The sequence below is a fragment of the Heloderma suspectum genome, chromosome 4 (assembly GCF_057233095.1).
Source record: "Heloderma suspectum isolate Gila_16-S chromosome 4, 16-S_ref, whole genome shotgun sequence".
Taxonomy (NCBI): Eukaryota; Metazoa; Chordata; class Lepidosauria; order Squamata; family Helodermatidae; genus Heloderma; species Heloderma suspectum.
The window spans coordinates 185,311,604-185,325,611 of record NC_139461.1 but is presented as its reverse complement, the minus strand read 5'-3'; the positions used below and the strand labels follow the sequence as shown (position 1 = coordinate 185,325,611).

Below are 14,008 nucleotides of genomic sequence, written 5' to 3'. Positions count from 1 at the left end.
TCCCAAAGACAAAGATCATTGGGCACATTGGTATAGCGTGTGGTGTTAGGGTGTGCTAAAAATCCTATGTCGATTTAGTACAATTATGGATTTATTCAGGAGCTTGCCTTTCCACCCCTCAGTCACACTCATGTTTGAAGAATCCTTGTTGAGGGTTAGTGTCTTGGTTAGTTCCTCAAAGAGCTACCTTATGATCCACTTTGCTTGCAGCAACAAAAGGAGTGTGGTGGACTTTGCAGTATGGCTAGAAGTAAATAATTAATTTGCTGGAACTAGAGAAGGTGAAAGCCCTTTGCAAGGACAGTCCCTAGAGTCATTTGTGAAAAGCCCAACTGCACAGTGCAGGAACATTGACAACTGCCTGGAATACTGACATGAACTCGTTCGGTTGTATCATTCTGTGCCTTCTGTGGACATGTGCTTTCCAACAGGGTAAGTTATTCAAGTACAAGACCTCCTCTCCCCCTCTATTAGGGCAAAAATATTGTTTCCAGTTGTTGTTGTTTTTAATTTTAGAAAGGCAGGGTAGTTTTTTGAGAAATAAATAATAAATAGATCTCCTTTCAAAAGGAGTATTGTAAAACTAGAACATGTCACAGGAACGTTTGGGGATGTGCTACTTATATGTAGGAATAGATCTTTAAGGCAGGGGTCCCCAAACTTTGGCCCATGGGCACATCTGGGAATTTGAAAAAGTGCTGTGGGCACCACCACAAAATGGCTCTCATGAAGGATGTGGCTACTCACATAATGGCTGCTGTGGGAACCTGCCTAGTCAAAAGAGGTGTGTGTGTGTGTGGGGGGGGTTTGGAGAAATAGTGAGGCTAGATGCAGGCAGGGAGGGGGGAAATAGCAAGGTAAAGGGGTAGAAGGGACAGAAACAGTGAGGCTAGGGGGTAGTAGAGGGGAGTAATGGTGAGGTAAAGAGTGACAGAAACAGTGAAGGGAGTAATGGTGAGGTAAAGAGTGACAGAAACACTGAGGCTAGGAGAGAGGAGTAATGGTGAGATAAAGAGGTGGGGGAACAAATGAGGCTAGAGGCTGGGAGTGGAGAGAAACCGCAAGATCAAGTGGTGAGTAGGAGAGAGAGCAAGGCTAGGGGCTTGAAGGGGAGAGAAAGAAGAGGGCTAAGGATGGGGAAGGGAGAGAAATAGTGAGGCAAGGGGCTGGGGGAGAGAAATGGTGAGTGGGAAGACAGAGAGAACAAAGGGGAAAGGCCTGTGTAGATGGAAGAAGACTGAATATGGCCAGGAAGCAATTCTTTCCCCCTCTTCCTTCCCCCTGAGCAGTGGCAGGTTCAGGAACAGGAAGGAGAACCGGGAACCCTAATGTTTTTCAAGTTTTAGTAAGAATGAATTTTTGAAGGGGGGAGTGGAGAGCTTTGCAGGCACTTTTGGAGGTCCCCACAGACACCACGTTGGGGACCCCTGCTTTAAGGTTTATGTTCCAGAGAGTGTCCACCGGCCAGTTACTGTTAGATGCTTAAAGATTATTCAGCTTCTCTTCAGTGGTTTATACAGATTGTGAATGCACTGACAAATTTTTTCCTCTCCCCTTCTGATATCTTGCAAACTATTGCTATTCTTAGACTTGCTTGCTTGCACCCGTTACTGTGACATCTTTTCCCAGTTGAAGACTTTCATTCTCTAGATTATCATGCTGCTGTTGTTGTTTCGTTAGGGTTCCTGCTGAACTGGTTGGCAAGGTTGGCGTCTTCTCACCTGCTACACCAATGGATTCCATTTAGTGATCTCGCCCCCCCCCGCATTAAAATCCAAAGTGATGGTGCAGTGGCAAATACTGTGGAAAAGCCAGGACCAGAACAAACTCCTAGAGCTCAAACCACTACTTTGGTCATGGTTAAACATATCCCTCAAGAAAGGCAGGCAAGAACTTGTACTGTTGACTGAGCAACAGTTGGTCATGAGTCAGGCACAAGCACTTGCTGAAGGAGGAAGCACCACCTGTATTCCTGTCTTGCAATATTCCCTGCTCCATTCAGTAGGGATGGGACAGAGGTTATTTTATATACTCTGCCACTCATTTTTTTAAAATCTTCCACTCTAAATCAACCCCCTTGCCAGCATTAACAACAAAACTAGACTAAATCTAAAAACAAAAATAACAATAAGAGTTCAGCAGCAACAGCTGAAAAAACAGCAGAAGCAATCAATAAATGAGCAACTTCACAGGAAGTGTGCTTAAATACTGGGTTGGATCCAGGAAGCAATCCTATGGACCCTAGACAGCATCTGAGGGGACCATAGGATCCCGAGGTCGGAGACAACTCTCTGACCTTGGACCCAGGAGTCCGAGCTCTCCCCCCAGCCCCTACCCAGTGCAGAGAGAACTGTGCCAGCTGCCTCTCTGAGGTCACAAAGGTGATCTCAGAGAGGAGGGAATGGAGGTGGTTCTGTGAGCAGGGAGGGCAGAGGACTGGGGAGGCCAGCTCAAGAAGGATCCCCCAGCCTCCCCAGCCTCTTTCCCTCCCACTCTGTAGTGCCCCAGCTAGATGGGCAAAAAAGCCCATCTAGCAAAAATGCAGAGTGGGAGGAGCACAGAGGTGAAGATTGCTTTCATGCTCCTCCTGCTCTGCATAGGATGCCCATCAACCTCTGAGTTTGGAGGATGGCACGCATCCCGAAAGGATTGCACCCTTAGTCATGCTTAGGGTAGACCCACTGCAGTCAATGGGACTTAAGTTTCAACAAGTTTACAAACATGGCTATGTCTGGATCCAACCCGCTGATTTTGAGAACTTAGGGTCAATCCTACAGCCCCTAGACATTGTCTGAGGGGCCATAGGAAACTGGGGATTTTCACCTCAGAGGCCAAAGATAGAGTAATGACCTCAGAGGTGAAAATCCCCACTTGGATCTTCACCCTCACTCCCCTTCCAGCTGCCAGAGAAAGCTCCACGGTGACCCCTCTTCCAAGTTTGCTGTCACAACCTTGGACAAGGACAGGAAAAGGGGGTGTGCCAGTGGGTGGGGAGGGGAAGGAGGAGGAGAGGCCAGGTTACATGGTATCTTGGCCTCTTCAGTCCTAGCCCTGGGGTCTGTCTAGTGGAAAAAATTGAAAAGGATGGCAAGGTGAATGAAAATTGCCTCTGCTGTTCCTCCTACCTTGTTGGTAGCAGCCTGGAAGAGCACAGGAATCTTGAAAGCCAGTATTGGAGGCTTCCATCTAGCAGGTGGCATCCTGATAGGGCTGCACCTTTAGTGAGGTGGACAGCCAAACCTTCCTAGTGAATGTCTGAGTGAATGTCTGAGCATGAGTCCTAGGTCTATGCATCCCACTGGGTGGAGGAAACATCATGAAGCCTCCTTTGCTGAGTGTGGTTTGATCCCCCTAGAATCTGGAGATACATGCAAAGGAAGTCTAGCATGGCCAAAAAAGACCTTCTGCAGGCAATGCTAGGCCTGAAGGGGGCGACAATACCATGACAATACTGCTTTCCCCTTGGCTTACTGGATCTTGGAAGATGCATAGAGAGGCCTAGCTGCAGCAGTACATCTCAGTCAATGCCTGGAGAGGATCACAAAATCCATTCTGGATGTTGTGATCCAATCTGGAGTTTTGGTGGAATGGAATGGATTAATATTCCACTGTGCCAAAATGTTATGGAGTGGAACCTCATTGTTCCACTCTCCCTAATGTTAAGGATGTGTTGTTTGTTCTCATTTTCGAATGTTTGCCCTCAAAATGTTGTGAGTGCAACAATCTGATCTGAAACATATGGACCTAGCTTTTTTTCTTGGTGAAGACATTAATTGGCATAGTTTATTTTAGAAAGTAAGTAATAAGTAAGTAAGTAAGTAAATAAATAAATAAATGATAGGCTGATTGATCTACTTTTAAAATCTTAGGAATTAATAAAACAGGGTTACTGACTGAAAAAAAGTTTATGCTTCAAGAGAACAGAAAAGTAACTACTGAAGTATGAGCTATACTGGTGTTATATTTATTTGTCTTGGATGCTTAGAATTATTTCCTGATGGTTCTGGAGTGAAATATGACAACATTCCCTACCCTACTCAGAAAGAGTAGGCTAATCTGTCTGTGAAAAGTGTACCATACTCCCTTTATCAGTGATGAGAATGCGAGATAGCCATTACGTTTGCTTTTCATAGGACAAACAGAAGGAGAAGCAGTTGTTCAACCCCAGGGCTTACCAGTGCAGAAGTGAATATGTTACTACTGACATTTATGTGAAATTTAGTTGATTCCCCCCTCTAAAAAGTTGGGTGACACTGCAGCTTACTACCCTCTTTTTCACATTCCCTGTCTTTCTCTTTCAGTCCCAGTAAGCCAGCAGGCACAAGTTGTTTATGAGGACCTGGGGAACATACTGACTGATCCAGGTAAGACGCAGAACTCCACCATCCTAAAACACAAACATCCAGGATGAAATCCTGTTGGGGCACAAATTCTGATACTTTAGGTACATTTTGGCTGTCATCCGGGTTGTGTAAGCAAAGAAATATGTACCCAGATTGTATTACCTATAGTCCCATACTCATGTTGTCACATTATGTGCTCACATCAGTTTTTCTAATTACTTCAAATCCTCCAAAACTACAATCCCAATCTGAATCCCTCCCCACACAAGCTGGTATTCAGTTTTTGGTTAAGTCAAATAAAATAAAACAGCAGGAACCCTAACTGGATTCCTTGCATCATGTCTACTTGCATCCTCAGGCAGAGGTAATTCCTAGCCCTGCTACCTGAGATTCTGCTAAATGGAGATGCTGAAGAGAGAGTGCTTCTCTACATCAAGGAAAAAACCTGCAAATTTACCAGGGCTTTGTCTTCCGGAGTCTTTGCAAGTTTACAGTGGGCACAATACATGCTCTCCCCTTGTTTTTTCCAGTTCCATTGTGGGCAAGTTCCATATATTTCATTTATTCAGCCAGTAGATGGCGCTGCAAGATTTCTAAAATATCACACAATTCTTGAATTACACCACCTCTTTGATGTGTTTTTTGGCGTGTGTGTGTGTGGGGGTGCTACTGCATTTTCTGCTGTTTTTAAAATGGCGGAATAAACCTAAAAAAAACCCCGAGAGAGGCACCGGAGATTGACGATGTCATGAAAAGGACCTGCGAAGTTCCATGAGTGAACAATCACAAGTGCATGATAAAAGCCTCCTATAAAAATGCCCTGAACCTGGGACCTTTGACATGGAAAGCATGTGCTCTACCTCCTCCAGAGAAATGTGTCATTATTTAATGCAGGATTCATAACAAGATAGAGGTTTGGGAGGAGATGGGTGGTGGCAGGTGAGATGCTAACTGATGATACAATCCAATAAACAAGTTAATAGGGAAAAGCCCTTCACCATTTGGTTTCATTTTCAGAATCAAGATGGCTTCCCCATTATATTTCTTTTCATTTTCCTGAGTGTGGTATGTTCAGCCTGGCATTTGCTGCTAGTGGACATTCTCTAATAGATCTTTTCATTCAATATTTGCATCGTAGACATCCCGAGAAAGTGTAGTCGCCCACCTGCTATTGATAACGCACTGCTCCTTGCCTACCCACGGCAAGAATTCTCATCCGGGGCGTCTGTGATATACCAGTGCTACAGACTGTTTGAAATGGAAGGCACTCCACTTGCGAAGTGTTTAAATGGTCAATGGAGAGGCGTGCCCAGATGTGTTCGTAAGTCTACAATCTCTAACCCTGAGTGATCTTGTTCCATTAGCAAAATGGCCATGATTAAAATGAAAGGGGACTCCCAGCAGTGTGCGAGATAAACCCGGCAAACTTTTGTGATAAACCTGTCAGTGAGGCTGGTGTCAGAGGTTGAGGGCAAGGTTTGCCCGCACTGCACAGTGTCACTATGAGCAGGGATTTATTTTCCCCCATTGAATGGCAATCAGTACAAGAGAAAGTAAATGCATGGGCCCAGTTGGCAAATACCACTGAGCAGAGAATAAATTTGATTGTTGCTCTTTGATTGCAGCCATTGTGAATTGCGCCTGTGCCAGACTGCATAGCTTTATTGTGGTTTCTCTTCCTTGCTATCAAGCCCATAAACATTTAAAAGAATTCTCCAGTATCAGGTTCATCTATAATTGGTGAATTATTTGTGCTTTTCTTCAGCCACTTGTAGAGCAAATGAACCTGACATGGACCGTAACAATATACACCTGAGGTCAATAACTAAATCAACATCGATGACAGCATCTGATTACTGGATGGAGTTTGAGTGTAAAATGGGATTTCGCAAGGATCCGTTGTCCCCGCCTTTTAGGAAACAGTGTGTAAAGGGACCATGGGTGTATCCAAGATGTATATAAAGGACCATGGGTGTATCCAAGATGTATATAAAGAGGTGAGTATTTCCTGGTTCAGCCACAGATAAATCACACCACACCACCACCACCACCTCCTCCTTAGAATTTTCCAATATCATCATCATCATTTCTAGTGCTTGATCAGGTGGGGATCTGATACCTCAAGCCTCTTTAAATTAGGAAGGTTACAAATAAATTTCCTGCTTATATAGGAAGTCTGGAGAATTATAGCTTCTTGCATAGTTTTTAACAGGATTTTATGGCACTGAGATTCTCTTTCTGTTTTGCCTCATTTGGAACATTTGGAACAAACCCCAAAATTTCAGACTTCATTTTATGTATTGCTTCACTATATTTTTCAGTCTGATCTAATAGATTACCTATAAAGATGGGTTTGTTATGCTATATCATCTGCATAAAGAGAGATTTTCAGTTATTTTCCTTCAGGTTTTAACTGTTAAATCCCCCCCCCCCCCGTTGCTTTAATAGCTATTTCCAAGGGTTCTATTGCTGAAGTAACAAGATAGGTGACAAAGGGCACCCTTGCTTTTGTAGAAAAAAATTGCTCTAATGAATTATTGTCTATCCTAATCCTGTCTAGAGTGGAATTATAAAATACTCTAATCCACTTTTTGAAGGATCTCATAACCCAAAGGGCATAATTCAACAGGGCAGATTCCTTTCTACACCTGCCGCCCCAATTCCCTTCCCAGTTGCACAACAGAATTGGTGGGACCCACCACCACTTATGCAAGGGAGATTTAGCAGTTCCTAGGGGAAGCCCCTGACTGAGCAGAATGCTTGTTTCTGGAAGGAGACAGGTTGGAGGAGCTCCCTTATGCGAGCTCTGCTAACCTGCCTTCTTCCATAAATGAGCATTTCCGCTCATTTTGGATTGCCCCGGAAGCACTAAATCATTGTTGCACAAGCAGTGGGGGCCACTTGCGCAATGGAATTGGTAGAGTGTAAGAGAATCGGTGGGGCATGAGTACCCTGTTGGATTCTGCCCTAAGTATTCAATTTTTGTTCTAAGTATTTTAAGACTCTTAATAAGCGATTTTCCTCTTGCCAAATGGCATTTTACATTAACATTTTAAAACAGGAATTCTTGTTAAGTTCCATATTTTCAGAACATTATCTGACAATTTCTGCCCATTCGTAAAATATTTGCATGCAGTATGTACTGTTTTGGTCACAGTGTGTTGAAATCTGTTACCCATAAATGGCTGAAAAGGTCTTGGTCACAACTCCACAGGGAAAAAGGAGTACAGACAGAAGTTGGTACTCCTTTGCAATTAACACACTCCAAGCCTCATTCTAAAAAGGATTTACCTGCAAAGCAAATACTAGCCTCGGAAGGGGGGCTTTCCTTAGGACCACATCATATAGGAAGGGGTACATTTCCTGCTCCTTTCCTGCTCTGATTCCATTAATTATCGGCCTCATTCCAGCTGATGAAATTTGTATTTACAAATGTTACATGTTAGATAAAAAACACATTTAACTTCATCTGTACTTTGTCCCTGATAGCAAATAATCTCCCATGTGCTAAAGTGTGTGAGACATGCAAAGGGACTCAATTGCCCTAGTGTAAATAATTAAATAAAACAAAAATATGGGATTGCAATATTTTAGTACAGTACCTGCCTGCCACTGTCTACTTTCTATTCTGTAACCCCCCTGCCACCCCATACCCTCTCTCCCTGGCATAATGCTATTGCTGTTGTTGTTTATTAGTTGGATTACATTGCTTGTTGTTGTTGTTATTATTATGGTTTGTACATTTTTCATATAGGGACACTGTTCTGAGTTTCTAGAAAAGCATTCTGTGTATGCATATAGAACACTCTCATTTATTCCTAGCAGCTATTTGCTTATTTTAACAATTGCTAGTAGAACCACACATGGTTTGCTAGGCTGTATTGTAATTTTATTCTGGTTTGTTCTGTTCTTTTCCAGCAGCTGGAACTTGAATTAAATCCACTTTTTAGCAGATAAACTTAGCCAGCACTTGAAGATCAAAGCAACTGAAATGTATTTACTAGAGCCCTGAAAGCAAGAATGTAGATGATTAGTTCAAATCAATATATGAAATTCAGCCTTTGTCAGTACATTTTTTGCATCTTTGGTTCCTGCATGACTATTTTACAAACTCTAAAAATGTCCTTGCCTTTCCAAGAGACTTGCCTCTCCTTGTATTGAACCTAAAGGTTTTATGAGACTTGTTCTGGTTAGCCTTTCATTCTCACATTCTTAGGCATCAACTACCTGTGGTTCCTTCAGATCTAGCTCACTGCTTTGTTCTGCCACCTGGATTTTGAGCTTTTTCCGTTCATTCTTTCTGTCCTTCTGCCCCTTCCCTTACACTCAGACTCTCCTGGAATACTGAGCAAAGCTTTGCTCCAGCTTTTTAATTAAGCATAGTTTCTCCAATTCCATGTCTGTTCTACTTTCACCCACTCCCCATGCAAGTATTTGCATTTGTCTTCTATCCTTTCCTCTGGTTGCTGTTTCCATTCCCATCCCATTTTTCATGTTATGAAATCTCAAATTTATTAATATGGAAACACTTGAAAATAAAATAAACATTAATAAAGGAAAAGTCCTTTATGACACCACATATCTGAATAATAATAGTAACCATAGCCCTATTCAGACATTCACCTGCTCGCATTTAGGGCTGAAGTGTATAGGGGGATGTGGTGGGCACATAAACCCTGCCATCAATGCCCCTGTGTGCTCAGTTTCCATATAGACCTTCATGTGTTGAGCAAAGACAATAAGACAATACATGTCTACAGTTCTGGAGAAGCACAAAGGACAGCTACAGACAAGGCTTGCAGGACCATGGATAGATCACCAGGTGCAAGCAACTTGCTCTAACCAATTCTCAACTTTAGCTGAGGCATTATATCAGGAATGCAAAACCAGGGGGCCACATGAACCCCCAGGTGTTATTTGTGGCCCCAGTGACTCCCATAGCCAGAATTACCACCTAATTTGCTGCCACCACTGCCAGAGACACTCTAGGAATCAGCACAGTTTGCTTCCCAGAGGATGCTCTAGAATTAACACTGAGAGGGCCTGCTTCCAGGAGGCCACTAAAAAAAACCCCTAACACTCAGAGGGCATAGAGAGGGATAGTGTGTGTGTGTGTGTGTGTGTGTGTGTGTGTGAGAGAGAGAGTATATGTGTGTGTGCTTCTAAGTGCATGTTCATCTGCATGAGCAGCTCACAGGGCCAAAAGGTTGGTCACCCCTGCCTTATATCCTATTCAGCTCCTGCCTAGCCTTCCTAGTTTTCACTCTTCAAGAGTGAGGAGTTAGGATCCTTGATAAAGGAACAGCCATCAGAGGTTGTCCTAAACACTTGGGTCCTTTCCCTTACTTCCTCCTTACATGGAGCAGGTGTGTTGATGAGTGTTGAGGAGCAGGTCTCTGGTGTGGTTGGATGTGGTTCCCTGGAGAAATTGGGGCTCAGGAAGAATTGCTTCTGGGGGTCCCTGATCCCCCAGTATCAGGCTTCCTGAACATATTGAGAGATCTACTCACATTCAAGTGAACACAGAACTCCTGTTTAGACCATGCTGCTCAATACTGAGAGGTCTGAACTGTGGGGGTGGGTGGGTGAATGACCCACACTGCAACATAGAGGGCAGGCCCTACTCACGTGTTTAGCCTATCCTGTTCAGGATGGCCAGAACATGGTTATAATGCTATCTGAAATAAAAGAAAATACATTATTCACGAGACTTGAAGTTATGAAATCACAACCCTCATTCTGCATAAATATCTAATTTGTCTTGTACAAGTGAATAGTTTTCATTTAGCACTAAACAAGACAGATCCATCAAAAATGTGTAATTATGGGAATGGATGGATGGTGTCGGAAACATATACATCTCTATGACATCATGAACTGGTAAATGCCCCAAATTCCAGATGTCTACCCAAGTTGGTGAATTTTCCTGTCTTTCCCTTAATCTTTAAGGCTTAAAGCTTTGCAGAGGTTTTTCTTTCTCTGGACACAGATGTGCACACAAAGATGTGCTCAGCTGATGAAGTCAAAATTACATCTGGTTTATTTGGAACAAATTGCAGAGATGAGAAATCAAGCAAGGTTTAGAATCTAAACTTTAGATGATTCCTGGCTCCCCGAACTGAACAATACTGCTAGCTTTATATCAGTACCTCTATAGTCTCCTAGGACCCAATATAAAGCCAAACCCTTGCAGAAAGTGCTAGGAATTAGAGAGAGCAGATGGCTATTCCTCTCCTGGTTCTGTCCTATGTGCCTTAGATTTGCAGGTTTGTCTTTCAGGGCCTCTCCCATTCAGGCTGTCCCAGCAGTCAGGACCCAAGAATCCAGGGCTTGTTCGTCCACTTTCTCTGACAAGCCATTTTTCTTCAGTATGATGTATACCACCTCCCACCCTCGCTCCCCAGCTCACAAGTCCCCTCACCCCACGTCCAGCTTGCCTGGCCGTGGGGGCGGGGGGATGTTGCAGGGGGGGGGAATGTTGCGGGTGGGGGGGAAGGGTGGGACAAGATCGAAGGCCATTTGCCCTCGCTCTCAACATCCAGGTGGGGAGGGGGCTCAGTCAGCCGATATTTAGGCTGCCCCGCCCCCTTTCCTCATTCATTCCGGCTTTTCTGGCTGGCTCAGCAGCAGCAGCAGCAGTGAGGAGGAGGAGGCGGCACTCGGCAGCAGCGGCTCCAGCGAGCCACAGGAGGGTGCTGGCCACCGTTAGGGCAGGCCATTTTTTCCTGCCCTGGACCTCGTGGGGCCATCACCCTCGAGTGGGGGGAGGGAGTATTTCCTGGAACCCCCCCCCCCCGCTTGCTCCTAGGGCTGCAGACTGCAGCGGCTGACCCTACAGGCCCTCGCCGTGCCTATCGCGGGGGGGGGGACTTTCCCATGCCCCGTATGGCCCGGATTCTGCTGCGCTTTGCAGCGGGCAGCTGCGGCGCTGCCTTGCCGGCCCAGCAGTGGGATTTTCTCCCAGCTCGCTCCCTCCAGGCTTCCTGCGCCTCCTGTGGGACCCCATTTTGCCCAACGGGGGAGTTTCCCCTCGCCCCTCACAGCCCAGAATTGCCACCTTTCTCGGTGGTGGTGGTGGCCTTCCATTCCAACTGGAAGAGGGGGGAGTTTTCTCATGCCCCACCGGAATTGCCGCCTTTTCGCGGGCTTTTTCCTGCGCCTCAGAGCAGCCCACTTGGCCGCTGACTGAGGCCCTGTATTGCTGCCTTTTGGGAGGGGGATTTTTCCCATGCCCCACAGTGGCCCATTTGGCTGCCATTTGCGGTGCCTGAATTGCCTCTTGGCAGGCTGTTTCCTCCTCCCCAGAGCGGCCCGTTTGGCCGAGGATGGCGGTGGTGGCGTGGCCTTGCTGTCTCAGGGAGGTAGGAGAGTGTTCCCGCACCCTGGAGTGGCTGCAGCCAATGGGGGATCATTCCCTGGGCTCCCTCTGAGGCCCGATCTTCCCATTTTGTGGGTAGTGCGGCCTGTTTGGCCAATATAGCAGGTCGGTCTCCCAGCTAGCAATCACGCCTGAGCGACGTGGCCTTGCTGTGCTACGGGCACTTCCTGCACCTCCAGTGAGGCCCTTAGGGCCGGGGATTTCAGCGGGCAGCAGCTAAGTGGCCTTGCCGCCCCTGCAGAGGGAAGGGGAGTTTTCAGTGCTACGAAACAGCATGAATTGCCTTTGCTGTGGGTAGGGATGTCAGAGAATTTCTCCACGAATCTCCGGGAGGCCGAATGCCAACGCATTCGGTCTCCCAAAATTGGTGGAGAAACGGTCCACCCCCCCCCCTGGGATGGGACTTACCTTGAGCGAATGTCTCTGCTGGCGGCGGCTCCCGGCAGCGGTTCGGCGGCAGCCGGTCTTCTGACCGGCTGCCACCGCCGCCATTTCCAAGTAAAAAACAAAACAAAACAACAAACGTGATAGGCTACATAAAGATTTACGTAGCCTATCACGGCTAGATTTTCAAAAAACACCGTGATAGGCTATGTAAATGTTTATGTAGCCTATCACGGCTGACTTTGGAAGAAAAAAAAAAGCACGAACGCAAATAGCGGCGTCCATTGGCGCCGCCATTTCCATTCCTTATTTTGGCATGGGTAGTCTACGTCAATATTTACGTAGACTATGGCGAAAATAAGGGCAACACAAATAGCGTTGCCCTTATTTTTGCCGTAGTCTATGTAAATATTGACGTAGACTACCCGTGCCAAAATAAGGAACACAAATGGTGGCGCCCATGGGTTTCGCGGCCGGAGAGACGGGGCACTCTTCCCTGGCCAGAATTTTGGCGGGGAGGATGGGGCGCCTCGCCCTGCCCAGAATTTTGGCGGGGAGGGACGGGGCACCTCCCCCCCCCGAATTTCGGGGGGAGGGACGGAGCGCCTCCCCCCCACCGCGAAGCAAGCTTCGGGATCAGGTAAGTGACTTTCGTCCATCCCTAGCTGTGGGTGGCAGCAGAGCGGCCTTGCCAGCCCAGAGAGGGGTGGGGTTCGCCCATGCCTCCTGAACGGCCTGTAGTGCAGTAATCATCATCATCATCATCATCATCATCATCATCATCAACAGCAGCAGCAGCATGGGGCAGAGTTTTTTCCCCACGCCTCCAAGCAATCAGTCAAAGGGCTGGATGCACCCGATCTTGCTTGATCTCAGAAGCTAAGCAGGGTCAGCCCTGGTTAGTACTTGGCTGGGTGACCGCCTGGGAATCAGGGTTCCTGCATTAAGCAGGGGGTTGGTCCCAATGGTCTTGTAGGCCCCTTCCAACCCTATGATTCTATGATCTTTGGTGGCCATGCTGACCCAGCATCTTTTCTATTTAGGCAGGAAGAGGAGGGGGAGGAGACCAAAAAAAAGGGAAAGGGAAAAAGTGGCAAGTTGTATCTAGGATATTCAGCTGTCATCTTCTGCATGGGAAGTGCACGTATTTTGTTTGTTATTAGTCTCTCCCTCTTTTCCAGGGAGATCTTTTAGAAGATCTCTGGAAGAAGAGATAAGGGCTTTCTTTCATTTGGCCAAATGAATACATAACATCAGGGCTATGCATTGTGAGCAGATTTCTTCCTTTCTCACCCTCATAGGAAGGAATGGGGACATGTGCATGTGGCCCCATTGCTTCAGGGGGAGTTGTGTTTGGGTGGGGATGTGAAGACATAGATGCCCCTCTACAATTCAAAGGGTTGTTTCCATCCATTCCCACCCCACATAGAAGGTCTCCTTTCTACGGGGAGGCAGCTTCGAATTGTGGTCTTAATTTTCCAGGTCGGAGTGCAAGGTCCATAAATGGGGAGGAAAAGGGACAAAAGGAAATGAGAAGAAAAGAAAAGTGAGCGGGGGGGAAGGGGGGAGGCCCTCCGCCTTGCCTAAGTTTCAGACTCGGGCCTTTGAGCATCTCACAGAGTCCTCTTATTGTTAACAAAGTCTGGGGCTTGATTAGGGATGTACGAAAGTCACTTACCTTTTCGCGGATTGTGTTCGTGGTGGGGGGGAGGTGTTCCATCCCTCCCCCCGGAATCCTTGGTGGGGGGGGAGGCGATCCAGTCCTCCCCCCCGGAATCCTCGACGGCCGGCTCTGCTCTGTGGCGGCTCTGCGGAGCAGCCTGCCAGGCCAGGGCCGTCTGCAGCCAGATTTCCGTCTGCAGACTGGCTGGTGTGGACGCAAATGGCGGCTGCCGTAGCAGTC

The 14,008-nt window shown here is 46.5% G+C and overlaps 1 protein-coding gene across 2 annotated transcripts; it reads left to right on the top strand.

The window, feature by feature from the left end:
* Positions 1–309: 309 nt before the first annotated feature.
* LOC146347842 (complement factor H-related protein 2-like) lies at positions 310–10,046 on the top strand. Of its 2 annotated transcripts, none has more exons than XM_084851489.1 (5): positions 310–432; positions 4,302–4,364; positions 5,482–5,664; positions 6,109–6,340; positions 8,262–10,046. In XM_084851489.1, exons 1-4 carry the CDS (start codon positions 375–377, stop codon positions 6,303–6,305), a joined length of 501 nt encoding a protein of 166 aa, XP_084707615.1. In that variant the 5' UTR covers positions 310–374; the 3' UTR covers positions 6,306–6,340; positions 8,262–10,046. The 2 variants fall into 2 exon arrangements, with proteins under 2 accessions (XP_084707615.1, XP_084707616.1); XM_084851490.1 differs by having other exon boundaries at positions 8,265–8,928.
* The last annotated feature ends 3,962 nt before the right edge of the window (positions 10,047–14,008 follow it).

Coding starts and splice junctions, on each gene's coding strand:
- LOC146347842 (XM_084851489.1), top strand. CDS start 375: ATGAACTCGTTCGGTTGTATCATTCTGTGCCTTCTGTGGACATGTGCT. Junction 433..4,301: donor GACATGTGCTTTCCAACAGG/GTAAGTTATTCA, acceptor TTTCTCTTTCAG/TCCCAGTAAGCCAGCAGGCA. Junction 4,365..5,481: donor GAACATACTGACTGATCCAG/GTAAGACGCAGA, acceptor TTTGCATCGTAG/ACATCCCGAGAAAGTGTAGT.